The sequence below is a fragment of the Bactrocera neohumeralis genome, chromosome 4 (assembly GCF_024586455.1).
Source record: "Bactrocera neohumeralis isolate Rockhampton chromosome 4, APGP_CSIRO_Bneo_wtdbg2-racon-allhic-juicebox.fasta_v2, whole genome shotgun sequence".
Taxonomy (NCBI): Eukaryota; Metazoa; Arthropoda; class Insecta; order Diptera; family Tephritidae; genus Bactrocera; species Bactrocera neohumeralis.
In genome coordinates, this window is record NC_065921.1 from 12251657 (window position 1) to 12277395 (window position 25739).

Sequence of the window (25739 nt, forward strand, 5' to 3'; positions counted from 1 at the left end):
AAAACAATAAGCTGCAAACATTTCACTTTTATGTCAAAAGAAAGGCGTTGTGTGAAATGAGCTATTGACTTTACTTTGACTAGATGGCTATCACGCGAGCCTTTCTCACAACAGTCGCGCTGTTTTTGTTATATTTATATAATTAAATATATATGTAAAATATATAAACGAGAAATAAAAACGAGAAAAAGTGTTAATTTCGGTTGCACCGAAGCTATACTATACAAAATTTGATTCGAATAAGTCAGCTTGTATGACAGCTGTATGCTATAGTCGTACGATCTGAGTAATTTGTTCGGTGAGTATACCGTAGCCTTGGACAATAATCTGTGCCGAGTTTCGTTAAGAAATCTTGTCAAATAATAAGCTTTTCATACAAGAACTTGATTTTTTCATCGACCCAGCTCATCATGCTGATCATTTATCGATATGCCCTTAAACTTGGTATATTACAAACTTACAGCTTTCAGCACATGGTAGTTCTGTCTCCAAAAGCTTGTTTTGAACATGGCAAAAGGTGTTTTTGTAACACAAAATAGTTGAGAATTACATACCTGAAAGAAAAAATAAATAAATTGTGATTAGATTGTGTTCAGAGTTTTGGCGTAAGGCTTAAGGTTCTTAAGATAAGCAAGAATCGATCAATTCAAGTTGTAGTTGTAATAAAAAAAAGGAATTTTTTAGGAAGTAATATAAAGACTTGGGAGATCTTCGATATTTTTTTCTTCCTTAAATAAATATTAATAAAAAATTAAAAAAAATATCGAAAATAAAATAAAAATAAATAAAATAAATAAAAATAATAATTTAAAATAAATTCATAATTAAACAAAATTGAATTAAACGAAATGAAATGAAATTAAATTTAATTTAATAAAATAAATTTAATAAAATAAATTAAAATTAAAATAAATTAAATTACATTAAATAATTAAATTGAATAAAATAAAATTTAAAATGAAATAAAATAAAAAAAATTTATAAAATACAACAAATTTAAAAGCTTAAAGTTTTCTTAATAAGCATAAAAATGACTAATAACAAAATGTGGGCATCAATTATTTCTTAAATTAAGTTAAAAATTAACGCTATGTTAGCTTATGCATTTAAGTGATATTGTGCAAATAATAGCTTAATTAAATGAGCAAACAATTTTTGTGTAATTAAAAAAATGATTTCACACTCAAAATCTTCCAGCCAACAAAATTTGAAAATTAAACTAAAACAACGCTTGGCTCAACAAGAAATTTAGTCAAGTTCTAGAACCAGTTTAATAGCCAGCAAATATGAGTAATTGGCGTAACGAAAGTGGAGAATAAAAGTTAAATAACAGATAAAAGATTCTTTGCGCTTCATTTCACTTTTTTAAGCCAAAAGCGGCTAACGCACGGTTCAATGATTATTTAAATTTTGCTTGGTCATTAAATTTTATGAAATTTGTGCACAGCTGTGAGAGATGAAATCAAAGTTTGCGATATTTAACACGTTTTCAAGCTTAGAATCAAGGAGGTAGCGCCAAAAATAGATTTTGCATGCGAAAAGATATTCATTTGCTGACAGGTTTTTGGAAAAAATGTCATAACTAAGGAAGTTTCCTTTTTGGCAAATTACGATTTTTTTTTATTTTTGGACGAACTTAGAATATTTATAAATGTATTAAATTGTAAATAAAAATAATTTGTTATGCATAAATTGTTACTTTAATTCACAAAAATTTTATTTTTTTATTTAATAAATTGAAATAATTTTCTAAATTTTTTTCGCAGCCTGAAAGCCGCTTTTGTTAGATTATTTGCATGCTCACACCAAAATACACGCTGAAAAGGCTGGCAAATACTTTTTTCATATATGTAATAGTGTAAATTATACTGTACAAACATACATATTTTAAAGCATATAACATATGTACTGCCTTATACAAGATATATAAATTACGGTTGCCATTCCAATCTCAAAAAACTGGAAAGTAAAACTTTGCCGGCCGTTTTTGTGAATTTAATTCATAATTTTTTCTTCCAATTCACTTTTGCGGGAAACCGTGTGACAACTACCGGAACACACCCAGTATGCGGCAACTGCCACTGACTGCGACAAAAAGTGCCGTTACTGCCCAGCCTACACGCCTACTTAGTTTCTAAAACCAACTACAGCTTTAACCACTTGCGAGCGTTGAGCGAAAAGAAAAATGTGCGGCAACTAACTACGTTGAATAAGAACAACAACAACAGCAAGAGTGTTTCAACTCTGGCATTTTGACGCTGTCGGACTGAAAAATTAGTTCACACACAAGTAGATTGAAATATAACTGTATCTTTATATATACTATATAAATCTAGTTGAAAGGTAAGTCAAAAGCTGGTTCGATTATTGCCGCTTATCATACGGTAGACCTTTATTACACTTCTTCTTTTTACCTAAATAGCATGTACATACACACACATAGGAAATTGTGCAATATTTTAGCAGCACAGACATAAATATTTCGGTTTCAACTTTTTTATTGCTTTTTCCATTTATAATTTTCATATTAGCTTGCCAATTCATAATTAATTTGCTTAAAGTGCAAGACACGCTGTCTCAGGCAAGTGCAGCAAATAAATTGTAAATAATAATTTCCTGTAAAAGCCACAATAAACACAACTTCTATATACTATTTATGTGTGTGTGTGTGTTTGAGCATATACGCATGCGCCAGCAATCAGCGCAGCAAAAGGAAAAGTAGGAAATGTCGATATGTTATTAAGATTGCAAGCGAAGCGATTTAGCCACCAGCTACGGGAGTTAACAGCGACTGATTACATGCTCATAACACACACTTTCACACATACAAATAATTTCTGCGACATGCTGCTCCTGCAAATCCAACTTGGTTTGTGGCAAATATGAGCAAATCGCTCATATACACTGGTATAATTGCCAATGTACTGGTATGTGTGCTCCATTTGCTCGGTGATTAATGTCTTTCCTGCAGGTTGTTGAAGGAGAAATAAAAACAATTTGACTAATTATTTATAAGTTCAGCAGAGCTGGGTGTCTGTTCACTGAAGTTAAATGCTTTAACTACGGGTTATGAAAATTAACGGAATTTTGTTGTAGTTTTTTCAGTTTTATTGAAATCACTAATGTTGGAAGTATTAAGCTTTTAATTAAAAGCAATATTTATACCCTGAACAAGATATGTAAATTACCACAAAGGAAACGGCGGAGATTCCATAAAGTATATATCTTTATGTATAAAAATTATGTGTCACGTTGTTTGTCCCCGATGGACTCCTAAGGTACTGAACCGATTTTAGTAAAGTTTAGCTCGCTGTGTCCAGTTCGGACCAACTTAGAAGATAGGATAGTAAAAACAATTCATAAATAAAAAATACAGTAAAAGTTCTCTCTATTAAGCTGGCAACTCTATTAATTGAAGAGAAAGGCTGGTAACCAGACGTTGAGAAAGCAGCTGGATCCACTAGTATATATGTACATATATATATGTATATAAATAATCAGACGTACTGTGCCGATTTAGCCATATCCGTCTGTCTAAATGTAAACGTAGGTTGCCTTTTTTATTTCAGCATTAGAGAGCAAAAAAAAAAAACAAATTTTAATCATCGAATAGTTGGATTTACATGCGTTTGTTTTTCTAAATTTCTCTCCTTGAGATCTTTACATGCGTTCTGAATACATCAAACTCTACTTCAAGTGTCGAAAAACGTTGACCCATTAGTTTATCTTTTGCGCAAGAAAATAAAAAGTAGTCATGCCATCCCAAGTCAGGACTATAATACGGTTGTCGATTCATCAAATTGTTATTTTGAGTACTGAAAACTGTAGTTTTTCAGATGATGTGTGAGACTGATCCGTCTTCGGTGGTAAGTTTTCCTGATTTCTTTAAAGACAACTGGCAAACAGATGGATATTTATCACTCAGAATTTGCTGTTATGCGTTGTGCTAGTGGTATGGTTGCGATATATCTAATTGTTCTAAAAAACAGTCAACAATTTCCTTGGAGGTGCCTCGTGCACCAATAACTTTTTACAATTTTACTACTAATTTTTATACTTACCAATTTTTATTTTTGGGTGAATACGCGGATTTACGTTTCATTAACTCTCACGATTTCAGAGACGTGTTTCGAAGAAATGCTATCAAGTTTTTTTTTAACATTTCTCCTGACAAGTCGATACAAGCTTTTTTTGAACGATCGACGAATTGTTTGGGATCCTGTGTAAACAAAGGACAAAGCAATATTGAATGGATGCTGGCCCCACTAATGCCTATAGTTGCCTCTATCTGATGATGTGACCTACATGAGTATCCAGCAATATTAGTTTGCGTATAGCAAGAATAGTTTCCAGAACAACAACTGATTTGAGGAGACGTTCATGAAATTCGTCTTAGGGTAACCTACGGCCTCGATTGCATTCACCATACCATCCATAAACACTGGCCCTGGAGCTAGTCAGTCATCGTTTAAAACCGAATTTTGATCATCGCTGCACTACTGCTGAGTTAACCCACGTCAAAAGTTATTAAAAATAGTCGCTTGCAAATGTTTGCGGTTTAATACTTTTTTTTTGCCAAAATGCAACACAATTAGCGTTCGTATGTCAATATGTTCTGAGTATATATAATATCAAAAAGTCAAACTTTGTATACGTGAACTGTTTGTTTTTGATATAGAACTGAAATTTTTCACACGTCCTGTGAAACTGCTCATTTGTCGGAACCATGTCCTCTATAGGATATGCTGCCATTGTATGTAAAATATAACAAGTCCTTGTGTGGAAAACCTGTTTTATTTGATACGAAATTTGGCACGAATTATTTTCATGCTATAAGAAATGCTCCTCTGAATGATCTGACGGCTTCAGTGCCGAAGTTAACATTCTTTCTTGTTTAATCAAAAATTCAATATTTACTGTTGCAACTTCACCAAAATATATTTCAAAGAAATTAGAAAAATAGTTGCTAGAAAAAGTGAAGTTTTGTAAAATATTATTAGTGTTTTTGCCACACTATAAAATACACTTTAAGATGTAGCTTAGAGAAGCAGATAGATAAGAAATCCGAAGATAGGAAATTTAAAGAAAATTTCTTTAGACCAAGTCCTCTCGGACTGCAAAAAGGAGATGCACAAAATTTCTCACTCTTTCGCCACTTACACACCTTTGTCCATGTCGTCTATAAAAATTATGAAATGAATTTTGCTCCGACTATAATTTATATATGATATGTGATGCTCTCAACATCTCGTTTGTGTTATATATACCATATGCACTCATGCTATATTGATTACACAGTACAACAGCTAATCTGGGGGGTGAGAAATTTCAAGTCAGGGTGATGGTACTAGGTCAGTATAGTAAAACCCTCAACGGGTTTGGTGTTCGTATGTGTCAGTTTTTTTTATGACCTTTTAAATTTTTTCTTATGTTATACTGATCGAAAATTGGGTACCAAATATAGTGTGTAAAAGCTGCTACAACCGTCTAATGGATTGGAAAAATAGATAACAGTGGTTCGCGAGTTATGTTAAACTACGTTTTTGCCAAAATGTTACAACTAAGCGAAAAAACATCAAGATAAGGAAAAAATTTAAAAGGGTCATAAAAAAAATCGACACATACGAACACCAAACGCTTTGAGGGTTTTACTATATTGACCTAGTACCATCACCCTGGCTTGGAATTTCTCACCCCCCCAGACAATAATCCCAAAAATGTTCCACATTGTTATGAATGGAAAACGACCAAACGATGTCAAGGTCTAACCAAAAGTTCAGATTTTCATGCAAAAATAGTAAGTCAAGAATAGTCTCAAAAGTGAACGCAATGAAAAACTCATAATCTCCTACCTCAGAGTTAGCTGCCCGATATTTGGAAGGTATACTCGTACAAGGATGGAAATCCTGATCTTATTCTTGAAGTGTCATGAAGCTCTTAACAAATATTATAAGTGAGCGCTGCTGAGTTGACAGGTATTTTCCGAATATGAATCGCGGTCCATTGCAACAACAATTTTATTATTGCATTATAATTTTTTCTTTCTTAATATGGCAACTACTGCCTATAGATATGCATCAGATGTAATGGTATCCGGTCATTATATGCATTTTTATGTTAGTCGTGTGTGTATGTTGCCATATTGCGCCGGAAAATAATAAACGAAGCCACATTGGCAAATGAGAAAAGCTAAGCTTTATTATCCTTTCATTTCCCGTTGCACAGTTGATTGAATAAGTTGTTATGCCAGCGCTGCAACATTTATACTTATTAGCTAAATACTTATTATATAAAAATCAATAACTGGCCAAATAATTATCGAAAATATGTTAACATTGTGTTCAACATGCTAGCAAGCAACCGCATGGTGCATGCAACAAACTGCACAAAACATAAAAAATAATAGCATTGCGCTTCAGACACTTTGGAATGTGTTGCTTAAATAATTTTGCAGAAGAAAATCGAAGAAAAAGCTTATAGAAGGAAATATAAGCAATAATAACAAATAAGCGAGTGTGGCCGAAAAATTAGTCACAGCTGCAACATATTGATTTTCAGCGTACGTACCGTAGACGAGTTCGCTTGAACGATGCAATGAAAACCACAAAAAAGGTATTTAAAAAAGAAAATCGCAAAGTCAGCTGAGATGATCCACTGCCATTAACGGAGGTCATGAAAACCGCCAACCAGTTGGCGAAATTTACCACACAACAACGACAACAACACAAGCATTAGAGCACAGCGGCGTACATGCATTGGACAGGGGTGTGTATAAAAATTTATATACATCTGTAGTTTGTTGTTGTACTTGCATACATGTGTTTTTTCAGCCCGCCAGCATGTTGCCAGCGCAAGCTGTCAGGCTTTTATTTCATTCGCTCATTTACCAGCACAACTTGTTCGCAATTATTTCCAATGTGCGCGTATGCTTTCGTGAATTTGTGTTGGTGGTGTTGCTAGATCGTAAACTTGCTGTTGTTTGGCCGTAAACTACAAATTTAATAATGGCCAAAAGCAGACGCACAACTTTTTCGAAGGAAAAAATAAACACCAGACCGCGAGAAAGAAATGCATGCCATCCAGACATGTGCATACACACACATAGATAAACAGGGGTGTGTGTGTGCTTGTGTGACAACTCACAGTCGTATGCCGTAATAAAGCGGCTATTAGCCATTAATCGTAAATTTTTGTTGTCATTTGTGCGAAAATAAAGAAAGCAATGAAATAAATAATAATTTTTAGAAAACTTGAAAATATCTGACTTCATAAAATTGCAAACAAATTCAAAAAAATCAGTGGAAAAATATTAAATAAATCAAACTAAATCCATAATCCACAAATTGCAGAGTTAAACGGAAATTGCGGCCAATCTGGCTTTTAATAAACACTAAATGCCGTTGCGCATGCGCATTAGGATGCAAGTTGGAAAGTGCTGCCAATTCTGTTGCAGGCATTTTTATGCTGTAATTACACCTCTATTATGACATTAGTGAAATTTTGAAATGCGCCACACGTACACAAAATCACTCAAATAAATTCCTCATTTTAGTTGTCTTCGACTTAATCAACAAATGCGCATAAATTAATCGGTGCTTTTGGCAAACACTTTCGCCTAATTAAGCGGCTTACTAGCCCACACGCTTGCTGTAATTAGCACAAATTGTTGGCGTGTTAATAGCGTAATGAGCACGATTTTCAAGGAAGCTTAATTTCTTTAGCCATTTTTCATCCGCTTTTTAGCATAATTTTTAGGACACTTTCCAATGATCCTTTTAAAAAGTGTTACGGAATTTGTAGCTGGTATGTGGTTATGCCTTTCGCGTATGCATGGCACCTGTATGCTATAGTAATCCGAACTATACAATTTCTTTGGTGATTACATTAGTGCTTCAGATATTGATTCGTGCCAAATTTCGTGTGGATATCTCTTCAAATAAGAAAGTTTTCCATACAAGCATTTGATTCTGATCATTCAGTTTGTATGGCAGCTACAAGCTATACTCATCCGATAGCGGTGGTTCCGACAAATGAGCAGCTTCTTGACGGGAAAAAGACGTGGGCAAAATTTCAGATCGATATCTCAATAACTAAGGCACGATTTCACGTTAATACTGACAGACGGACAGACAGGAAGACAGACCGATGAACAGGCGGATGGCGAGGGCTAAATGAACTCAGCTCGTCGTGCTAATCATTTTATATATATTTTTTATAGGATCTCCTACGTTTTCTTCTGGGTGTTACGAATTTCATGCCTAACTTAATATGCCATGTTTAGGGTATAATAACGGTCTCTGAGTTGTAGAAATTAATCAAAGAGCGTATGTATAGTTCACTATATGTTTAGCCTAAGGGCTCATTTGAACCTCGTATCATGAAACGAGGCGAAAGAGGCAGAGAGAAATAGAGAGAGAGGGAAAAAACGAAAGAGAGCACACCGTAAATAGTCCCTATGAATGACTAATTAAAGAAAGGGGAGAGTAAGTACAGATTCATATAATAAATTAAAATTTCTTTTAACTTTGCTTTTCGATTATTTTCTTAACGAATTCTTTAAGTAGCTTCAGATAGTTGCTTTTGGAAACTTTTAGTCGCATTGGAAGTTATTTTTTTGAGTCGGTATGAAAAAAAGCGATGTTTCGCTGGGTAATTTTGAGCTTCATACATAACAATACTCTATTTCGAATAGGTTTTTGAGTCTTCTCCGATTATATCTGAAATCTACAATTCCGAAAATCGTGTAAAGGAAAAGGATAATCATCATGCTGATATGCAAACTTCAGACCTTCTTTGTGAAACCAATTTATGAAAAGTTTTTACAAATTATGTAATGACTCTAATACCTTTAAAAAGTTGTGAAGTAATGATTTTATGTGATGAAGATATAGTTTTTGATGTGACCCGTGCCAAGATCGAGGTTGTTTTCTTCTTTTTATCTGTAGGATTTTTTACGTGGCTGGTCTTAAATTCACCACACAACCATGAGGAGGGATGGTTCGTCTTCTCAGTTTAGCTCGCCTTCAAACGGATGTTTTTTGGCTACACAGAAGTTACTTGGTCTAAGACCGAAAGTGAGATGCTTGAACCATATGTGAAGGAATCGTTTCTGGCCACTCTCAAGTGCATGGCGCTCAGAGATCTTTCCTCACTTGCGTGAACTTCTACACATGGCATTAAAGAAGAAGTCCGAAGATCGGTCGTAAATCGTAAATTGAAGAGATAATTTTCGAAACTTGAACCATCTAATGTGTAGAAAGTACTTTAAATTATGCCAAGGATACTCAACAAAATATCAGGTCCTCCAAGTTAGAGTGAAAGTATGCATCATAAAAACTTGTACTGAAATTATATTTACGGCAGTATTACACAAGTCATACTGCATAAAAGTATAGCTACGCACAAACGCATTTTAAGCAAGCGGAAGCGAGCAAGTAATTCAACTTCTTATGAAATCTTCTTCATCATAGCACACATGCATAAAACCATACAAACTGCCTTTCACATTATTACAAAGTGGATTTTCTGAATATCAATACATATTGTTTACAATTTCCAGCAAACAAACTAACGTAAGCGCTTTGTGATGCGTTTGTTTACAGTTATGTTTCAATGAAAGTGAAAAAGCAACGAAAACGAAATCTCCAAATTGCGTGTATTCACTAGCAAATGCCATTTGAATAACGGTTAGATGCGATTGTTATTTAGCTGTAAATAGCTGGTAATGCATTCAATTAAGCTAGAAAAGCCTCGATATACATACAGTCCATATAAGACGCTAAGCTCATTAAGCGTTTTGAGTAATCCGCTTTACACGCGCCATAAAGCAGCTTTCATATCTGCTATGGAAGCTAACGCAATTCATTGAGTGAAGCATATTGTTATGATAATAAAAAAACCATTTACGAGCAAACAATAAAATCGAAATAAAAATAATGGTAAATGCTACAAAAATATGGCTGCAATAAGTAGCGAGTTCAACAAAAGGAGACGAGACGCAAGTAAATTTTTGCAGATGAACGCACTTTTTAGCTCACCCAAACCACACTGTGAAAAGATAGCGGTAAACAAAAATTACCGGGTTGTGAACAAAAATGTGCTATAAATTCCAAAAAAATAATGTACATGGATTAATTCAGTTGATGATGTGGCCATGCTTTAAAAAATGCATAATAAACTTTATGATCTTTCACACACAGGTGCGAATATTGCCGGTTATTTTGGGGATTTTGCACCCAAGCCAGCTTTTTCTTGATAATTGATGTGCTGTTCAATTCATTATTGTAAATTTTTTCGATTTCCGCCTTTGGTGCGCATAAACATGCGTTTGCCAGTTGAAGGTGCGGGGCGTATGAGTAACTAGTGTAAATGAACTTTGCTATGTGAATATGAGTATGCAGTACTTTAGAAAATATCTTTTTTTCACATTATTCGTAAAATATTGAATGGTGGAAATCTCAAAAGGAGTCTCTCTAAGTATGATCTCTTAATATTTATAAGAAGGACCTTCGCTTTTCAGTTTATTTATAAACCTTATTTTTAGCATGACCAAGTATAACATATACCAAAAGAAACCAGACTAAAATAAGTAAAACTATATGAAAATCAGAAAATCATGTAAGAAAAAAAAAATTATATGAGAGCGTTAGAAGATATACAAAAACTAGCACGCTCTTCCCTCCCATAGCATAAAAAAACCAAAACTGATGAACAACATTTGCGTTGAATCGATCACTGAAATCCACAACTCCAAGCACCAACCAACACTTTACATATTTTTTAATTAAAATCTCGCATTTTTTCCAATCACGCAATAGTTTTTATGTGCATACACACATACTGACACATGCATGCACTTGTGAGGCCTGTAACTGCCACAGACAGGCTGTCGTTTGAGCAGCACCAACAGCTCACTTGTTATGTTTTTTCTTATGTATGAGTGTACGATTTACTCGTATTTATTTTTTTGCTGTTTTAAGTTGAGCCAAGGCAGCCGCCTACTCTAGCTCAGTAGCGTTTGGTGGCAAATGTGGCTCTAATCGCTTATACGTACTAGCGGGCTAATCAATAATTGAAGTCTGTCGTAGACATAAGCTTGATATATGTGTTACATATATGTATCTGCATTCATATATACATATATATAGTTGTGGGTAGACGCAGTTATTTTTTGTTATTGTTACAGTTACAGTTCCAGTTATAGTTATTATGCTTTATAGCAATGGTTTGCAACGTATCATTTATATTTTTTTGTGTATATATACTATAACATACATAGTTGTATGTGTGCAAGTAGTTGTGTGTTTGCTAAATGCTTGAATGAACGCTTGTACTTGCGTCCTTTGGCTACTCGTATTTTGCAATCGCCGCATATTTTTGTTATTATGAAATAAATATATTTCTTTGTTTTTGCTTGTTTGCTTCTTGATTTCTCCTAGTGTGCCAATAAACTGATTTTGCAGTAAAGTAAATAATAGTATAAGATATGACAAAGCATACAGGTTAAAAATAAAAAAAATTAAATTTTACATTTTCGACCACTTCATGAAGCTCTAGAATGCTTTTTCAGTTATTTGATAAACTAAATAAAATTTAAATTTTTTGCTTGATTGCAAATGATGTATGAATATGTACAAATACAAGACTCTTCATTTTGTTCTAAGATTTGTCTATAATCTCACTGATTTGGCGTTAAAATATTAATTTGAACATTAAAGACCTTCATTCTGAAGGTTTTTCATTATCCCTCTTAGAAAAATTAAAACCTTCTTTTTTTCAGAAGAAGGAATTTTTCAACAATTGAGAATCAATTATAATTGACTATTAATAATCAAAAAGAAATATTGGGTAGTCGAAAAAATCTTTTCGTATTTTGTCAATAGATGTCGTTGCAGTCGTGTATCTCCTGTGCTACCATTCACATTACTCTCATATCATATAGTGTTGAAAGGTTAGATTTAAAGCTTCATTTAACCAAAAAGTTTAATTCGAGGAAGTTGAAAAGAAGTTACAGCTGTTCAAAAATGAGTGAAAATAATGAAGAAATTCACTATATTTTGAAAGTTTTGTATAAAAAAGCGAAGAATGCCACGCAGGCTACCAATAAAATTTGTAAGGTTTACGGAGACGATGCCGTATCAGTTCGTATATGTAGAACACAATAGTTTGTTCGGTTTGGGAAGAAAAGGATGTGTTTAAAATTTCAGATTCATATCTAAAACACTGAGGGACCTGGTTTCGTATATACGTCGGATACACCGACATGGCCAAATTGACTCAACTCGTCACGCAGATTCCTTATATATTCATTTTATAGGTTCTTAGAAATATTTTGGGTGTTACAAATTACATGAAATTGTTTTAAATCTGCTAAAAACCTCAGAAAGATCGACATTTCAAGCCACTTGGCAGCACATGCGTGTTTTGTGCGGCTACAAATTAAGCAACTGACACAATATGTACAACTTATTGTTGAATTTGAAAATGTAATTGAATAAATATGTTTTGCCAAGCAACCAAGCAACGAACCAATTTCATATGACCGAACAGGTACATAATAATCGTTCATATCTATGCATCTGAAAAGTCTTTTATGTCAGTCAAAAGTCGCTTATACGCCATGTTGACTGACATCACCTTCAAAAGGAAACAACAAGACATGTCTATAAGTACAGCTATAACAGGTGCATGTTACAAAAATGTCATACATACACAAATGTCGGTCGCTGGTGGCAAGGAAAGCATATATAAATACACATATATATAGATATGTAACAGATATAATTTATATATAATATAAAAAGGCAAACTAATGATGACAAGTTGTAATATTGTACATAGTTAAAATTACATACTGTAAGCAGGTGCATGCAACACTAAGCAGAATAAAAAATATTACACACATAAACACAGGCATAAAAGGCAGCTAAAACCTACAAGCTGCATACTATGCACTGAGGTAAAAAAAAAATTAAGTGAAAAAGTAATCATAAGCATTGAAATTATGTCACAAGTGGAAACTCGTTCAAGTCAACCAAAAATATGCATTTGCTGTGTAATTGCGATTTGCTAAACTGGAGTGTAACCGTCTTACTTAAGTGCAAGCAAAAAACAACAGTAAAAATGCAACACTATGTTGTGAAAATGGGAATGTAGGAAGGAAATTAAAAAATGCACAAATTAAAATTACACAAAAGTGACAATATTTTTGTTTACAGTTTTAATGTAAGTGGCGCAGCAATGTTGCAAGTAGGTTTATTTTATGAAATATATAGTAATAAAGATATATATAAATAAAATGAAATATGGCGCAAAACGGTGAACCAACTGTTGTAGCTGCTGCAACAAGTGCATGAACGCATGAAGTTGTTAATATGTAATACTCATGTCAAACACATACAGCACATACTCGTACCAGTAAGCAAGTATGTATGTGTGCACATCGGTAATATGCGTTGCTTAAGCTTTGCTGATGTCAGCGACTAGACAGGATTGCTAGCTTCTGCTTGTCACAAGCCATTTAAGACGCTAATTGAGACACGTGAACTGTTTCTGGTTAGACTTGTATATTTTATATGTATAAGTATGTGTGAAGAAACATATGAGTTCGTGTGTGTATTAATATATGCAACTGTCTGAAGTGTTTGCGCCAAAGTTTAGTAGCTAAGAAACTATTAGGGGAATAGATATTAATACAATGATAAGAAAACAAACTACGGCACTGAAGAGCAAATATATTAGAAATATAGCGAAAAGCTAGCGATCATTAGATTTGAGAAGAAAATATTGAAGAATGAGGTTAAAGAACTTTCAATGCAGTATTCTTTGATCCATGATTCTTTCAGTTGCAATATATATGAGTTTTATGGAAGGTTTTAGCATTGGTATAAACAGTTTTTCAAAATCTTTGAGTTGAGCTGTTGTCAGGGTTGCCACATAAGTGGGAATCAAACTTTAATTAAAGGTCAATATGAATTCTAAAATGCTATAGAAAATAATATTTGATATCAAAGCAACCTAAATTAGGGTTGCCATTGTCATCAGGCGTAAAAAACACAATTTATTTGAAGTTGGTTTGCAAGTTATATATATAAATATGCATCTAAATAGAGTTGCCACATTATTCAAATACTAAAAATAATTCAGTTTGTTCAATATTTGAAGGCAATACTTGGTAAGAACAGTTTTCGAAGAATGGTCAAAAAGAGGGTTGCCAACGCTTAAGTTTATAAAATTATTGAGGGATCACATGGGCTTACGGGTTTCAAAAAACGATTTTTTTAATGTCCTCTAAAATATTGTTATAAATTTTCAAGTTGATCCCAGTATTAGTTTCGGAGATACAGCCTTGAGAACTTGTTCGCTTGAGGCTAGCTACGCTAAGTGCCCCATCGTTAAACGCATTTTTCTCGAAACCGTGCTTTTGAAGTCGGTTGGCAAGATTTCTCGAGTACTACTCAACTGATCTTCATGAAATTTTACACAGATCTTTGAGATATAATTCTTAAAAAACTTGGGCGAAGGATTTTTTTCGATTACAAATATTTGAAGAAAAAATGTCTGCAAAAATTCAGTTTTCAATTTGTTTTCTTTGTCCGAGTTCTAAGTTAGGGTTTTAACTAAAACACGTATTATCCTGCCAAGGCGGACCCATCTTTCTCCGAGGGGTTACTGGAAATGGCGTTGCAATGGCCGAGTTTAAAATATTTTTTTCCAAAATTTCAGAATTTCTTTGTTAATAGTGTATGTTTGTAACAATAAAAAATTCCATTAAGATATTTCATATTTTATTTGAGAAAAAATTAGTGAAAAAGGCTGTTTTTTACCAGAGGAAACCCATGTAACCGCTTAAACAGGCGAAAAACTTGCATATAAAAATATTAGAAAGGAGATACCTAGAAGCTAGTGATTAAGAAAAAATTAACCTTCTTTAAAATATTGCACATATAGACTTAAATAAACTTTTTAAAATCAACTGGATAATCAGAAATCACTATATTACGTATATAGAGGGGTAGGATTATTTCGACCCCACGTATTATTGTTATCAGAAAAATAGGCTTTGTAAGTATCTTCAAGATAATTCAAAGGCTCAGGGATATATATGATATAAAGTCTACCAGAAGTATGAAAATCATTATAATATGAATATGAGGGTTATGAGAAGAATACATATATCCCATTATAATAATTTTCTGTAAAAGGATAGACTGTTATCACAGAAAGTTGGTTTCTAAATTTCCGTAAGATGCCTCTAATACTAAGCTATCAATCAGTTGGACGCTTTTTGACACAAGTTCAGACAATTTTCATAGAAAGTTGGCATTACTTATACATATAGTGTGGGTATATAATATATTCTTTCGACAAAAATAGTACATGAAAGATGAGTAAATTTAATTTTTTTTAAACACAGTGACAGTGTTCCACATTACTGTCATCAATTATTTCCACCAGCAATCAAGTGAAGACGGACAAGTAAATGTTGTTCGTCAATCAGCAGACACATTTTCTTTGCGCCATTTTTGCACAATGCAACAGCAACGGCATTCAACTAATGCAACAGTGTTAATTTTTTTGTGGCCATCTATGTATTGCCATTTCAAGCGCTCATCAGTTCAACACAAATAAAATGTTTGCATTATTATTGTTTTTGTAGTTGCCGTACGCACACAAACGCTTTTTTGTTGTGACACATCTTCTTCTCAGCTCAAGTGGCACATAACTCACACACATAGTTAAACAGTGGCACTCGTTGAATTGTAGCATATTTGCAACTGTTGTTTTTGCAATACTTAATTTTTTCAAGTCTTGTTGTTCTTATCGTCTTTGTTTTGTTATTCTTCTGCTATTTGTTGTGTTTGGTGTTTTCGTAGCACGACAGTAGCAATCGCCAACATTCGGTGTAGCGGCGGTTGCTGTTGCATTGCTGCAAATATACTTCAAATGGCAACATGCCGACTAGTTTTTTTTTTCTGGCAATCTGGTTATCTGGCAATCAACTGCTGCATTATTTTTAGCTGATTTGTTTTTGTTACATTTATGTTTATAACAACTGACCGGCATTTGTCAATGTCTGCGACGGAGTTGCGTCGCATTGCTTCGTAAGCCAGTTTGTCTGCTGGCTGCTGGTGTTGCCACTTGCCGCAATCGATTTGCAAACATGTGTGTGGAGTTCAGATGTTGTTGTTTATACATATGTATGCGTGTTTATTTTGTAATTATATTTTTTGCTCGGCATTTTTATGAGGCTGCATGCGATATTCGTTCGATTTTTATTGGAATATTTTTATTTCGATTTTGCTTTGTTTAGAATTTGAGTTTTGTTTTGATTCTGGCATTTTTCAGTTGAACTTGTGTGCTTGTTTCTTTTGTTATTACAAAATCATCGACATTTGCTAATTAAGATTTTGTGTATGGATGCCATATTGTATTTTCGTAGCAACTGGCGGGATTGCTTTTGATTTGAATTGACACATGTATGTGAGTGTATTTCTTCGTATTATGTATTTTTAAGTGTTTGTGGGTAAGTAAATAATTTAATAAAGTTTCAGTTGCAAATGCATCTTTACAAAAGAAAAAGTGCTGTTAGATGACAGGGTCAATGCGCATTATTTCGGCGAAAAATGCTTTAATATTTAAATACCTTTTGATCTTAAGGGTTGCAATACCTATAGAAACTGAATTCATAAACATTTTTTTATATTGACTTAAACCTTTTTTATGCTGATAGGAAGTTTGTTCTCCATATGTCAATTAGTGCTTGTTTATCTAACTAAAGTTTTGCTAGGAGATCACCATTGAAATTTTGTATATACATATGTTAATGGAATCACGACTACGGAATCATTGAAAATATTGCTGTATTATTTTTGGGAATGTATTTTACCACGAACACAAGTAATTTATTTGATGGGCGCCAACTAATGAGTGAAGATCGTGCGGCCATAGAAAGTTTGCCTTATGCGACTAGTCCATCCAACTCTGGTAACGCAACTAACTAAATTAAAGAAATGTGTGGTCATCCGAGAGATAGCAGTTGGCCTTAGAATTCCTTATAGATCGTCTCAATAACTCTTTTCGATTTGTTAATGTTAGATTCGTATCAAAAGATCTGAATCTTTGCTTATACCAAGTGTATAGAAATTTCGTTTAAGCGTTGGCAAGCTAATATTGGTTAAGAAAACCATCTATGTATGACAAATTATTGAATCAAAATATTGAAAATTTATATTTTTTTATCAATCTGACTAAAATTTGATCAGATGTATGAATGAGCGGAGGCTTACACCAAGTCTATGGAAATTTGGTTAAAGCGTTGGCAAGCTAATATTGGCTATCTTTGAGAAATATTTGAATTAAAATAATAAAAAATTACATTTATGTCAGTCCGGTTCAAATTTGATCAGCTTTAATTTAAAAAATTATTGCATAGCCATAAAGCTCATTTGGTGTCCTATATTGAAGAATATTTTGGCAGAATTGTGATAAAGAAAAAAAATAGATATTAGAACACAAATTAATTGAAATATTATCATACTGCTATTCAGAAAAGTACATATCATCACGTAAAGTGCAAAACAACGTATCATCAAAAAATCGAAAAGGAGTTTTTTATTGTCTACGATTCACTACATCATATTACAAATATGTATGCAACATACAATTTTCAGCTTCCACTGTCAGATATAACCAATATTTAACCATTTTATAACCAATATATAACTACTTTATAACCAAAACTCAAATTTTGCCTCAATATGAGTGGTTTTTTATCTCGTTTTTCCTTCGCCTGTAAACTTATGAAAAGGGGTGTTACGTTATTTTGAATTTCAGGATATTATACGAGTATACATATATACATATGTGTATATTATTTTTAGAACTTTTCTCATTAAATTAAAATAATCTTTCGAAAATACTTAAAGTTATTTTTTTTTAAGGTGTGCCCTCTAAGTGTATATAGCATTTATTTTTAATTTTATTAATGAGAAAGTTTTTATGCGAGCAATCAGATCTTGGATTATTTTGAATTTGAAAAAAAATAGTAAAAGTACTATAATAATGGTGAATACCAAAGTTGGTATACTAGCATACAGGTAAAGAGAAAAAAGTTTTTAAACATCCTTCTTTTAAGATTTTTAACAAATATTATAAAATAAATTAAAAAGATGTGCTAGCATAAAATCGTTTAAACTTTCACAGATTATGATAAATCGCTCCTCCATATGTAGAAGAGGGTACTAAACATAACTATACCATACTTAAGGTCGCCGTGCAATCCTCGTCTATTTATCTTACATATATAAATGTAGGCGCATATGCATCATTATCCTTTATATAGACGTTTCAGCCTCTGAAATCAATAACCCATGCTATATATGTATATGTATAAAACATATAAAAGTTTTTGCATACTATTTTCCTTTAACAATTCTAATAAAATAATGACCAGTTGCTGCTAATTAATAAGAAAAAACCAGCAGCGCTGAAATGCAGATTAATTGCATAAAAACACGCAATAAACAAACCATTACAGCTACATATGTATGTACATACATGCAAAACATATAAACAATGCAATGCATTAGTATGTGTGCGCGATTGAGCGCGCCGAACAACGAACTTTGCTGCACACCACACACTCAATACAAAAGACTCAAGCAACGAACTTCTTTAGACCAACTGCAGTTTGCCGCTGTCTTACACATACACACACACACACAAAAAGTAATAACATTTCAGAAATAAAAACATGACTAAGACACAATATGCGCTGTTGTGTTGTGTGTACTGCAATTTCTCTCACATTGTCTGCTAAACTATGCAAGCGAGTAGTCGGTATTTATTTAACACCTCCCACAACTATGGCTCCACTACCAAAACAATGGCTTAGGCAACGAACTCATTGCGGCAGCGACTCAGCTAATGATTACATTAATTAAATTTACTTTCATTTTTTTGCAATTTACCAATACAAACAGCTGGTATACAGCGGCACCTGCAGCTTTGTTGTGTACAAACTGAGAGCTTGTCAAAACAGAAGCAGGCAATTATATGCTGATGAATAAGCTGAGATTAATGGCTACATGGCTGTTTTATCACTACGCTTATTATTGTTATTATTGCAATATTTTTTTGAATAACATCTGCCCGCTGACATTGTTTGGTGTGAAAGAGAGATGCACGAAAATAATTCCAAATAACAGTGAAATCGGTGCAACATTGATGGAGCCGTCAAAAGTGACAGTGAATTTATTGCAGATGCTTAAGATTCATTTAGTGGCTATTGTTGCGACTGCAATAACATATTTTTAACAGAAATTTTGGCTTAAAACAAAAAATATCAAAATAAGTGTCAGCTGGCGTCAGCTGCAACACCTTCGTAGCGCTAATCTATTAAATGTCAAACTTAAATAAATAACAATAATATTGCAAATACAACAAAAATATTCAATTTATTTTCTTGCAGCTGCTTAACCGTTAAAGTGTGAAAGATGATTTCTGTTAGCTGTCATGGCATTGCCGGCGGCGTTGACCACATTGACTTGTTGACGGCGGCGCATCTTTAACGCGCCGTGATTAATGAACGCATGATTAATGGTGAGCAGGTGGGCAGCGCTCAAGTGTTGCGCTTTGTCTTGTCTAACGCATTTTTCAATTAACATTATTTGCTGTGCGTTGTGTTTTTGTGAAATCGAAATCTAAATATTTAATTTTGATTTTCGTTAAAGACATTTTTGGCACGCGTTTTTGTGACTTTGAAATCACAGTTTATGCTTCGAAATTAGTAAATTTTCTTTATTATTTCAATGTCTATAAGTGCGTGCGTGACGCATGTGAAGGCATATGCTTAATTTTTATAAAATTTTGTTTCATGTGTATGTTGGGCTCGGCCTTTTGCAGTTAATTAATGCTATTTTTTGCTCTACTATTTGAGATTAATAATGCCCAAAATCTCAAAAAAGTTGGTTATATGCACCTAATTTCAATTTCTGATATTAATTGAATTCTTCAAGCATTTCGAATAACTTTTGGTGTTTATAGCAAAAAAGAAAATAATATATATATTTTTCATTCCATTTCGAAATTAGTTTTAAATTTCAAATTACGGATATAATTCGAAGCTTTCATGTTTCTATAGCAAGGAATACCCAACATTATAAATTTTTCATCTATGAAATCTCTGACCAAACTTTTTGAGTGCTCCAAGAAATTTTGAATCAAATAATAATTTTTCCCTAGTAAATTTTCAATTAGAGCCATTGAGTATGCATAAAAAATTCATTAGGTCTAACTGAGATTAAAAGGAGCCGAATCAGATTTAAGAATTGTTTATTTAGAATACGCCAAAATTTTTTTTCTTAATAATGTTTTCAACTGAGATTTTTTTTAAATAAAATTTTATATTTTTAATCATATTAACAAATTAATATTTTTTTGAGAAAATAAATATCCTCCGATATTGTAACGAAGGAGGAAAAGGATAAAAGATTCTTTTTCGATGAAGTAAAATTTACTACAGCGGAGGCTATATTATAAAGTAAGTGTTATCAGGAGTAAGATTTAGTAAGATTATATTGATTACGACCATAGGTTAAGTTAAACTATGTTATTCATTTTGACAAAAAAAAAAAACACCCGGAAATCGTAATTAAATTCCCTTGTAAATGATATTTTGTTAATTTGGGAGGACTGTTCTTAATTAATATGCCAAATATGAGCGTGATCTGTCAAACGAGTTTGTTTACAACAGCTGCGTACGCCGGTACACCTTAGCAGTGCGTTGCGATTTTTACAACGGATAAAAATATCGAACAAATAATTTTACGAAAAAAGTATACTTCTAACCAAATTTCATTTAAGGAATCGTAGCGTATATTGGAAAAGAGTCACTGTTCAGAACCACAAGCTTATGACTGGCACAGGGCCCTCACAGTTGGTTGAGAGATCGTGGAAGGCATGTCTCTTGCTGGACCACCTTCAACGCCTTCAATTTATGAAAATTTCGATGAAGTGAAGGATCTGAAAATCGTTAAGTAAGTATTGGAGAGATGACAAAAGAGCTCAACATCTCTCGCTAGTGCGTTCGAATGATATTGGTGAGTATTTTGGGTATGAAACGCTCTCTTGCTCGTCTAGTGCCGATAAAAGTAATTTTTTTTTCAAAAGGAGTCGCGTAAACAGGTCTCTTTCGTCATACTTGATCATGTGAATTCCGATCTCACATTCATGGAGAGCATTGTAATTGCCGATGAGGCATTGGTTTATGAGTTTAACATGCAAACAAGTGAATAATAATCGGAATGGAGGGAAAAAAATGAGCCAAAGCAGAAAAAAAAACACGCCAAAACCGTTCAAAAATTTCGATATTCGTGATTTGGTTCATCATAAATATGTTCCGGAGGGACAGACGATAAATAAGGAGTTCTATTTGGCTGTAGTGAGGCGTTTGCGTGAGAAAATCAGTCGAAAATGGCCGAAGTAGTGGAAACACAGCTGAAGGCCATCTCCGAAAGTACTTATGAAAAGTGTTTCGAGGACCGAAGAAATCGTTGGCATAAGTGTATTTCATCTGGTGGGGACTACTCAGAAGACTAAAAAATAAAACTTAATGAATAATTAAATATTTGGTGTTTTATTGTCAATTTCCGGTTACTTTTTCGTAACAATGATTTTTTTGATAGGACCATTATTTTATCAAAAAAAGATGCTCAGTATGCTTTGACGATAACGACTTTAACGAGCAACGCTTGCAAATCAAATTTTATTACCAAAATTCGAAATGTTTACGTCCGCTTTTTATCGACAAATTTTGTTCAGCGGTGAGGCTCATTTCTGGTTGAATGGCTACGTAAATAAGCAAAATTGCCGCATTTGGGGGTGAAGAGCAACCAGAAGCCGGTCAAGAACTGCGCATGCATCCCGAAAAATGCACTGTTTGGTGTGGTTTTTACGCTGGTGGAATCATTGGACCGTATTTTTTCAAAGATGCTGTTGGACGCAACGTTACGGTGAATGGCGATCGCTTTTTCGAAGAAAACTTTTTGTTGCCAAAAATGGAAGAAGAACTTGGTTGACATTGGTTTCAACAAGATGGCGCTACATTCACACAGCTCGCGATTCTATGGCCATTTTGAGGGAAAACTTCGGAGAACAATTCATCTCAAGAAATGGAAAGCCACCAAAAATTGTCGCCTTTAGACTATACGTCAAGTCTAAAAAGAAATAAGCCAGCAACTAAACTTTGGAAGACAACATTTCCGAAGAAATTCGGGCTATTGCCGAAATGCTCGAAAAAGTTACTTTCCGAATGGACCATTACATTTAAATGAAATTATCTTCAAAAAGTAAATGTCATGAACCAATCTAACGTTTCAAATAAAGAACCGATGAGATTTTGCAAATTTTATGCGTTTTTTTTTTTTAAAAAGTTATCAAGCTCTTAAAAAATCACCCGATATAACCATTATTTTATAAAAAGGAATTATGACGATAACGATTGAATAAAAGGTCATTTAAATTTATAGTAAATCCATACCAGCATAGGTGGAGGAGTTACAAACTCGGTGAAAAATGTTTAATTTTTCAAGTAATCTTAATTTGTCATCTGGCCATGTCATTATTCAGACATATCTTTTTTTTAAAGAAAACTTTGAAGCGAAGAGCTTGTAAAGCAATTTAATACGTCCAACGTAGTTAGAAAGAAAAATTGTCGCCATAAGGTGCAAAAAACATCAATAAACTTTTCTGCTGTTATGGAAAAGTTAAACCAGATTATAATAATGTCAAATCAAAGATTTATAATTTTTGTTTGATCGCAGAAATGTGGGAATAAGGCTTATAGTATAAAGTGCGACTATGAACTTTAAAGTAAATTTTTCTCACGTCGAAAGAGTAAGAGCTTCACAGGGCAACAGGTACTTTTACAAAATTATTTTTTGAGTTCCCAAACTGTCCTCTGATCATTGAAAATTGAACAGATAGCTCAGAGCGAGGAGAGGTTGAGATTGGTTTGAAATAGTGTTATTAAATATTTGTTTCAAATAAATTTATTCAATTTAGAAAAAAATTTCCAAAAGTAGGGTTTCTATTGAAATCTTATTCATATCTGATTTATAGATAATATCAGACTTATATGCGGGAGTAAGTAGGCATAAAACAAATTGTTATAATATAAATACGGGAAAATGAAAATTGTTTGTAAGGCAAAGTGTTTTTTAAATCACCACAGTTAAAAACACAACTCTTGAAAAAATATTAAATGTGCGGCAACTCCATTTCCACTACTTAAGTATTTTATGCTCCTTAAATTTTTTTTCTTGGCAGCTTCCAATATATTTATGTGGTGAAAAAAATTATTATCTTTCACTTGTAAACAGAAAAGAGTTCATATTAACGTAGCTCTTGGCCTTGGGCGTTAAATTTCTTTGCTCTTGGAAACCATTTAACTCTTGTCTTTTAACTTTATGATAATGCAACCATATAATTCTTTTGAAACTTATTAAAATGTATCTTGATATCCTTGAGCACATTTCCGTTCATTTCCTTCACATATTGACACCTACCTTTGCCGCGCTGTCCGCTCACACGTACCGCCTGCACTGTTTGTATATCCGTGTTAAGTGCAATTAGCGCCAACAGAACAGCTGACACTTGTAATCCATTAAACAATTTCCACTTGACCGACATTTTCTTATACATCGTGAATATTTTTTGGCACAACACAATATTTTGCAGTTTTCTTTTCAATTCCAAACAAGAATTTTTTAGTGTTTAAAAAATTTATATTTTGCTTTTGAATTTATGCTCTTTTTTCTCGAACAAATAGTTTGTTGCGTACACTCACTTCAGAAGTAGCACAATTTTTGAAGCTAATTTAAGGTTCAGCGATATGGGCGATATCCAACCCTGTTACGGCACACAAAAAAATATTTCAAATTAACTTTTTTATTAGTGAAAATTTTAACACATTTTTAAAGTATTTATTTTTTTCTTTATTGAAAAGCGCTGAATTTTGCACAAATTAGGCTTTTGTCAAAAGAAAAAATGTTGTAGTTGTTGCTTATTATTTGTTTCTTTTATTCCAATATTTTTTTTTTTTTTGATTTTGTGAAATTAGTTCGAGGATATCCGTTTCATTTGGCACTAATCGTTTTCTACTTCGCACCGCAATGCGCGCACATTTGTCCCACAAGAAAAAATCTGCCCCAAATTATTAGCAAAATTACAGTTAATTCACTGTGTCCAACCAACAGCTAATCCAGAGTACGAGATACACGCCCCGCGCTTAAGCACCAAACTGAGCTCCACTCGCCAAATGGACGAATATATAAAACCTTGCGAATGAACTGGCGAGCGACCATGCAGCGGCGTCTACGCTAGACGATAGACAAACAGCGAGTGCTAGCTATAGCTGCTAGAGCTGCAATTGCACTGCAACGCTGTATGTGTGCGCTGCGTCAGCGGCAACGTCTGCGCCACCTTCAAAGCGAGCGATAACATCGAGCTTCGTAAAGAATGCGCGTGCTTTTGCACTCAGCGCCACTCACTTTGACGGCGACGTCGCTGCTACTGCACGAGCGCGTCTACGCGGCAGCGCGCTCCGCAACACAGCTGAGATGTTGGTTAGCTGCATCAGCTTAAGAAGTGCCACAAAGTTGCAGAAAAAGCTTTGGTCTCTATTTCAGCAGCCGAGTAGACGACTTGCCACTTCGCACGAACTCAGCTGGCATTCGTTTGTGCGCTCGCTGGCTGCTTCGTGATTTCAATGAATGAACTGATGAATGGCAAATGCATTCGCGGAGCGCAAAAGAGAGCCTGAGTAGCGCTGAGATCGTCTTGTGTGCGCCGAATGAATATGCAAATTTTGAGCGTCGCGATCGTTGTAATTGCGATGAATGACTGAACTAATTCATTGCGTTACATGCTGGTGAATGGCATGGCATTTGTTTGTAGGCAATTTGTATTTGTTTTTGTGTTTCTTATGTACCGTTAGCGCAAAGAGCTGTGGTGGCGCGAGATGTTGCGTGTAAGAGCACCGCCAGAAAGTGAGCGTGAAATCGCATATGTTGTTTTGGCACATTTGAAAGGGAGCGTAAATTCGATTTGCTGAAAACGAAGGACTTAAGCCACGAACTTGCGGCAAGGGCACACGAGCCAATTGGCTAGAAATTTTGTAACTTTTCACGCTTTAAATTTGTTAAAATGATTACCTCTTAAGAAAATGTATTAAAAATACAGTTAAGTCTTTAATGAAGTAAAAGCCGATCGATAATCTTTTTTAAAGGTTAAAGTGTTGTTGTAGTTGCGGTAATTTGCACTACAGCTGATCACTGTGTATACGAGTATATATGGTATTGGGAAAACTTGTGTCAGTGCGTGTGTTTGTTTTGTTACCTATTACCTTACAATATTTATATAGAATTTCATTTTATTACAGTTTTAGCATTAAATGCTATTGTCTGTGGTCATTGTTTGGGTTTTAAAGGTGATTTATGATATAAATTAAAATATTTGGCTTACATAGTCGGTTTCCATTTATATTGATATAAATATGACTCACTGTTTTCTCAAATTTTATTTAATAGTTATTGGATGGCATATTTGAAATGCTTCTCTTGAATTCAGTTTCATTATAAGTGACTATTTCCCAAATCTTAAACCATATCGTTACTCAAAATTTAAAACAAAGTTTCATCAAAAAATACTAAATAAAGTTTTTTCTTGCTTAAGGTTCA

General features: G+C 33.7%; 1 protein-coding gene across 1 annotated transcript in view; it reads right to left on the reverse strand.

The window, feature by feature from the left end:
• Positions 1–24335, reverse strand: part of LOC126755650 (uncharacterized) — a 120446-nt gene extending 96111 nt beyond the window's left edge. Inside the window, exons 1-2 of the mRNA XM_050468374.1 lie at positions 24231–24335; positions 23568–23910 (exon numbers count right to left, since the gene is read on the reverse strand). Coding sequence (XP_050324331.1) covers positions 23568–23703 — 136 coding nt within the window. The 5' untranslated portion in view covers positions 23704–23910; positions 24231–24335. The remainder of the gene's footprint in view (positions 1–23567; positions 23911–24230) is intronic.
• Between the last annotated feature and the right edge of the window lie 1404 nt (positions 24336–25739).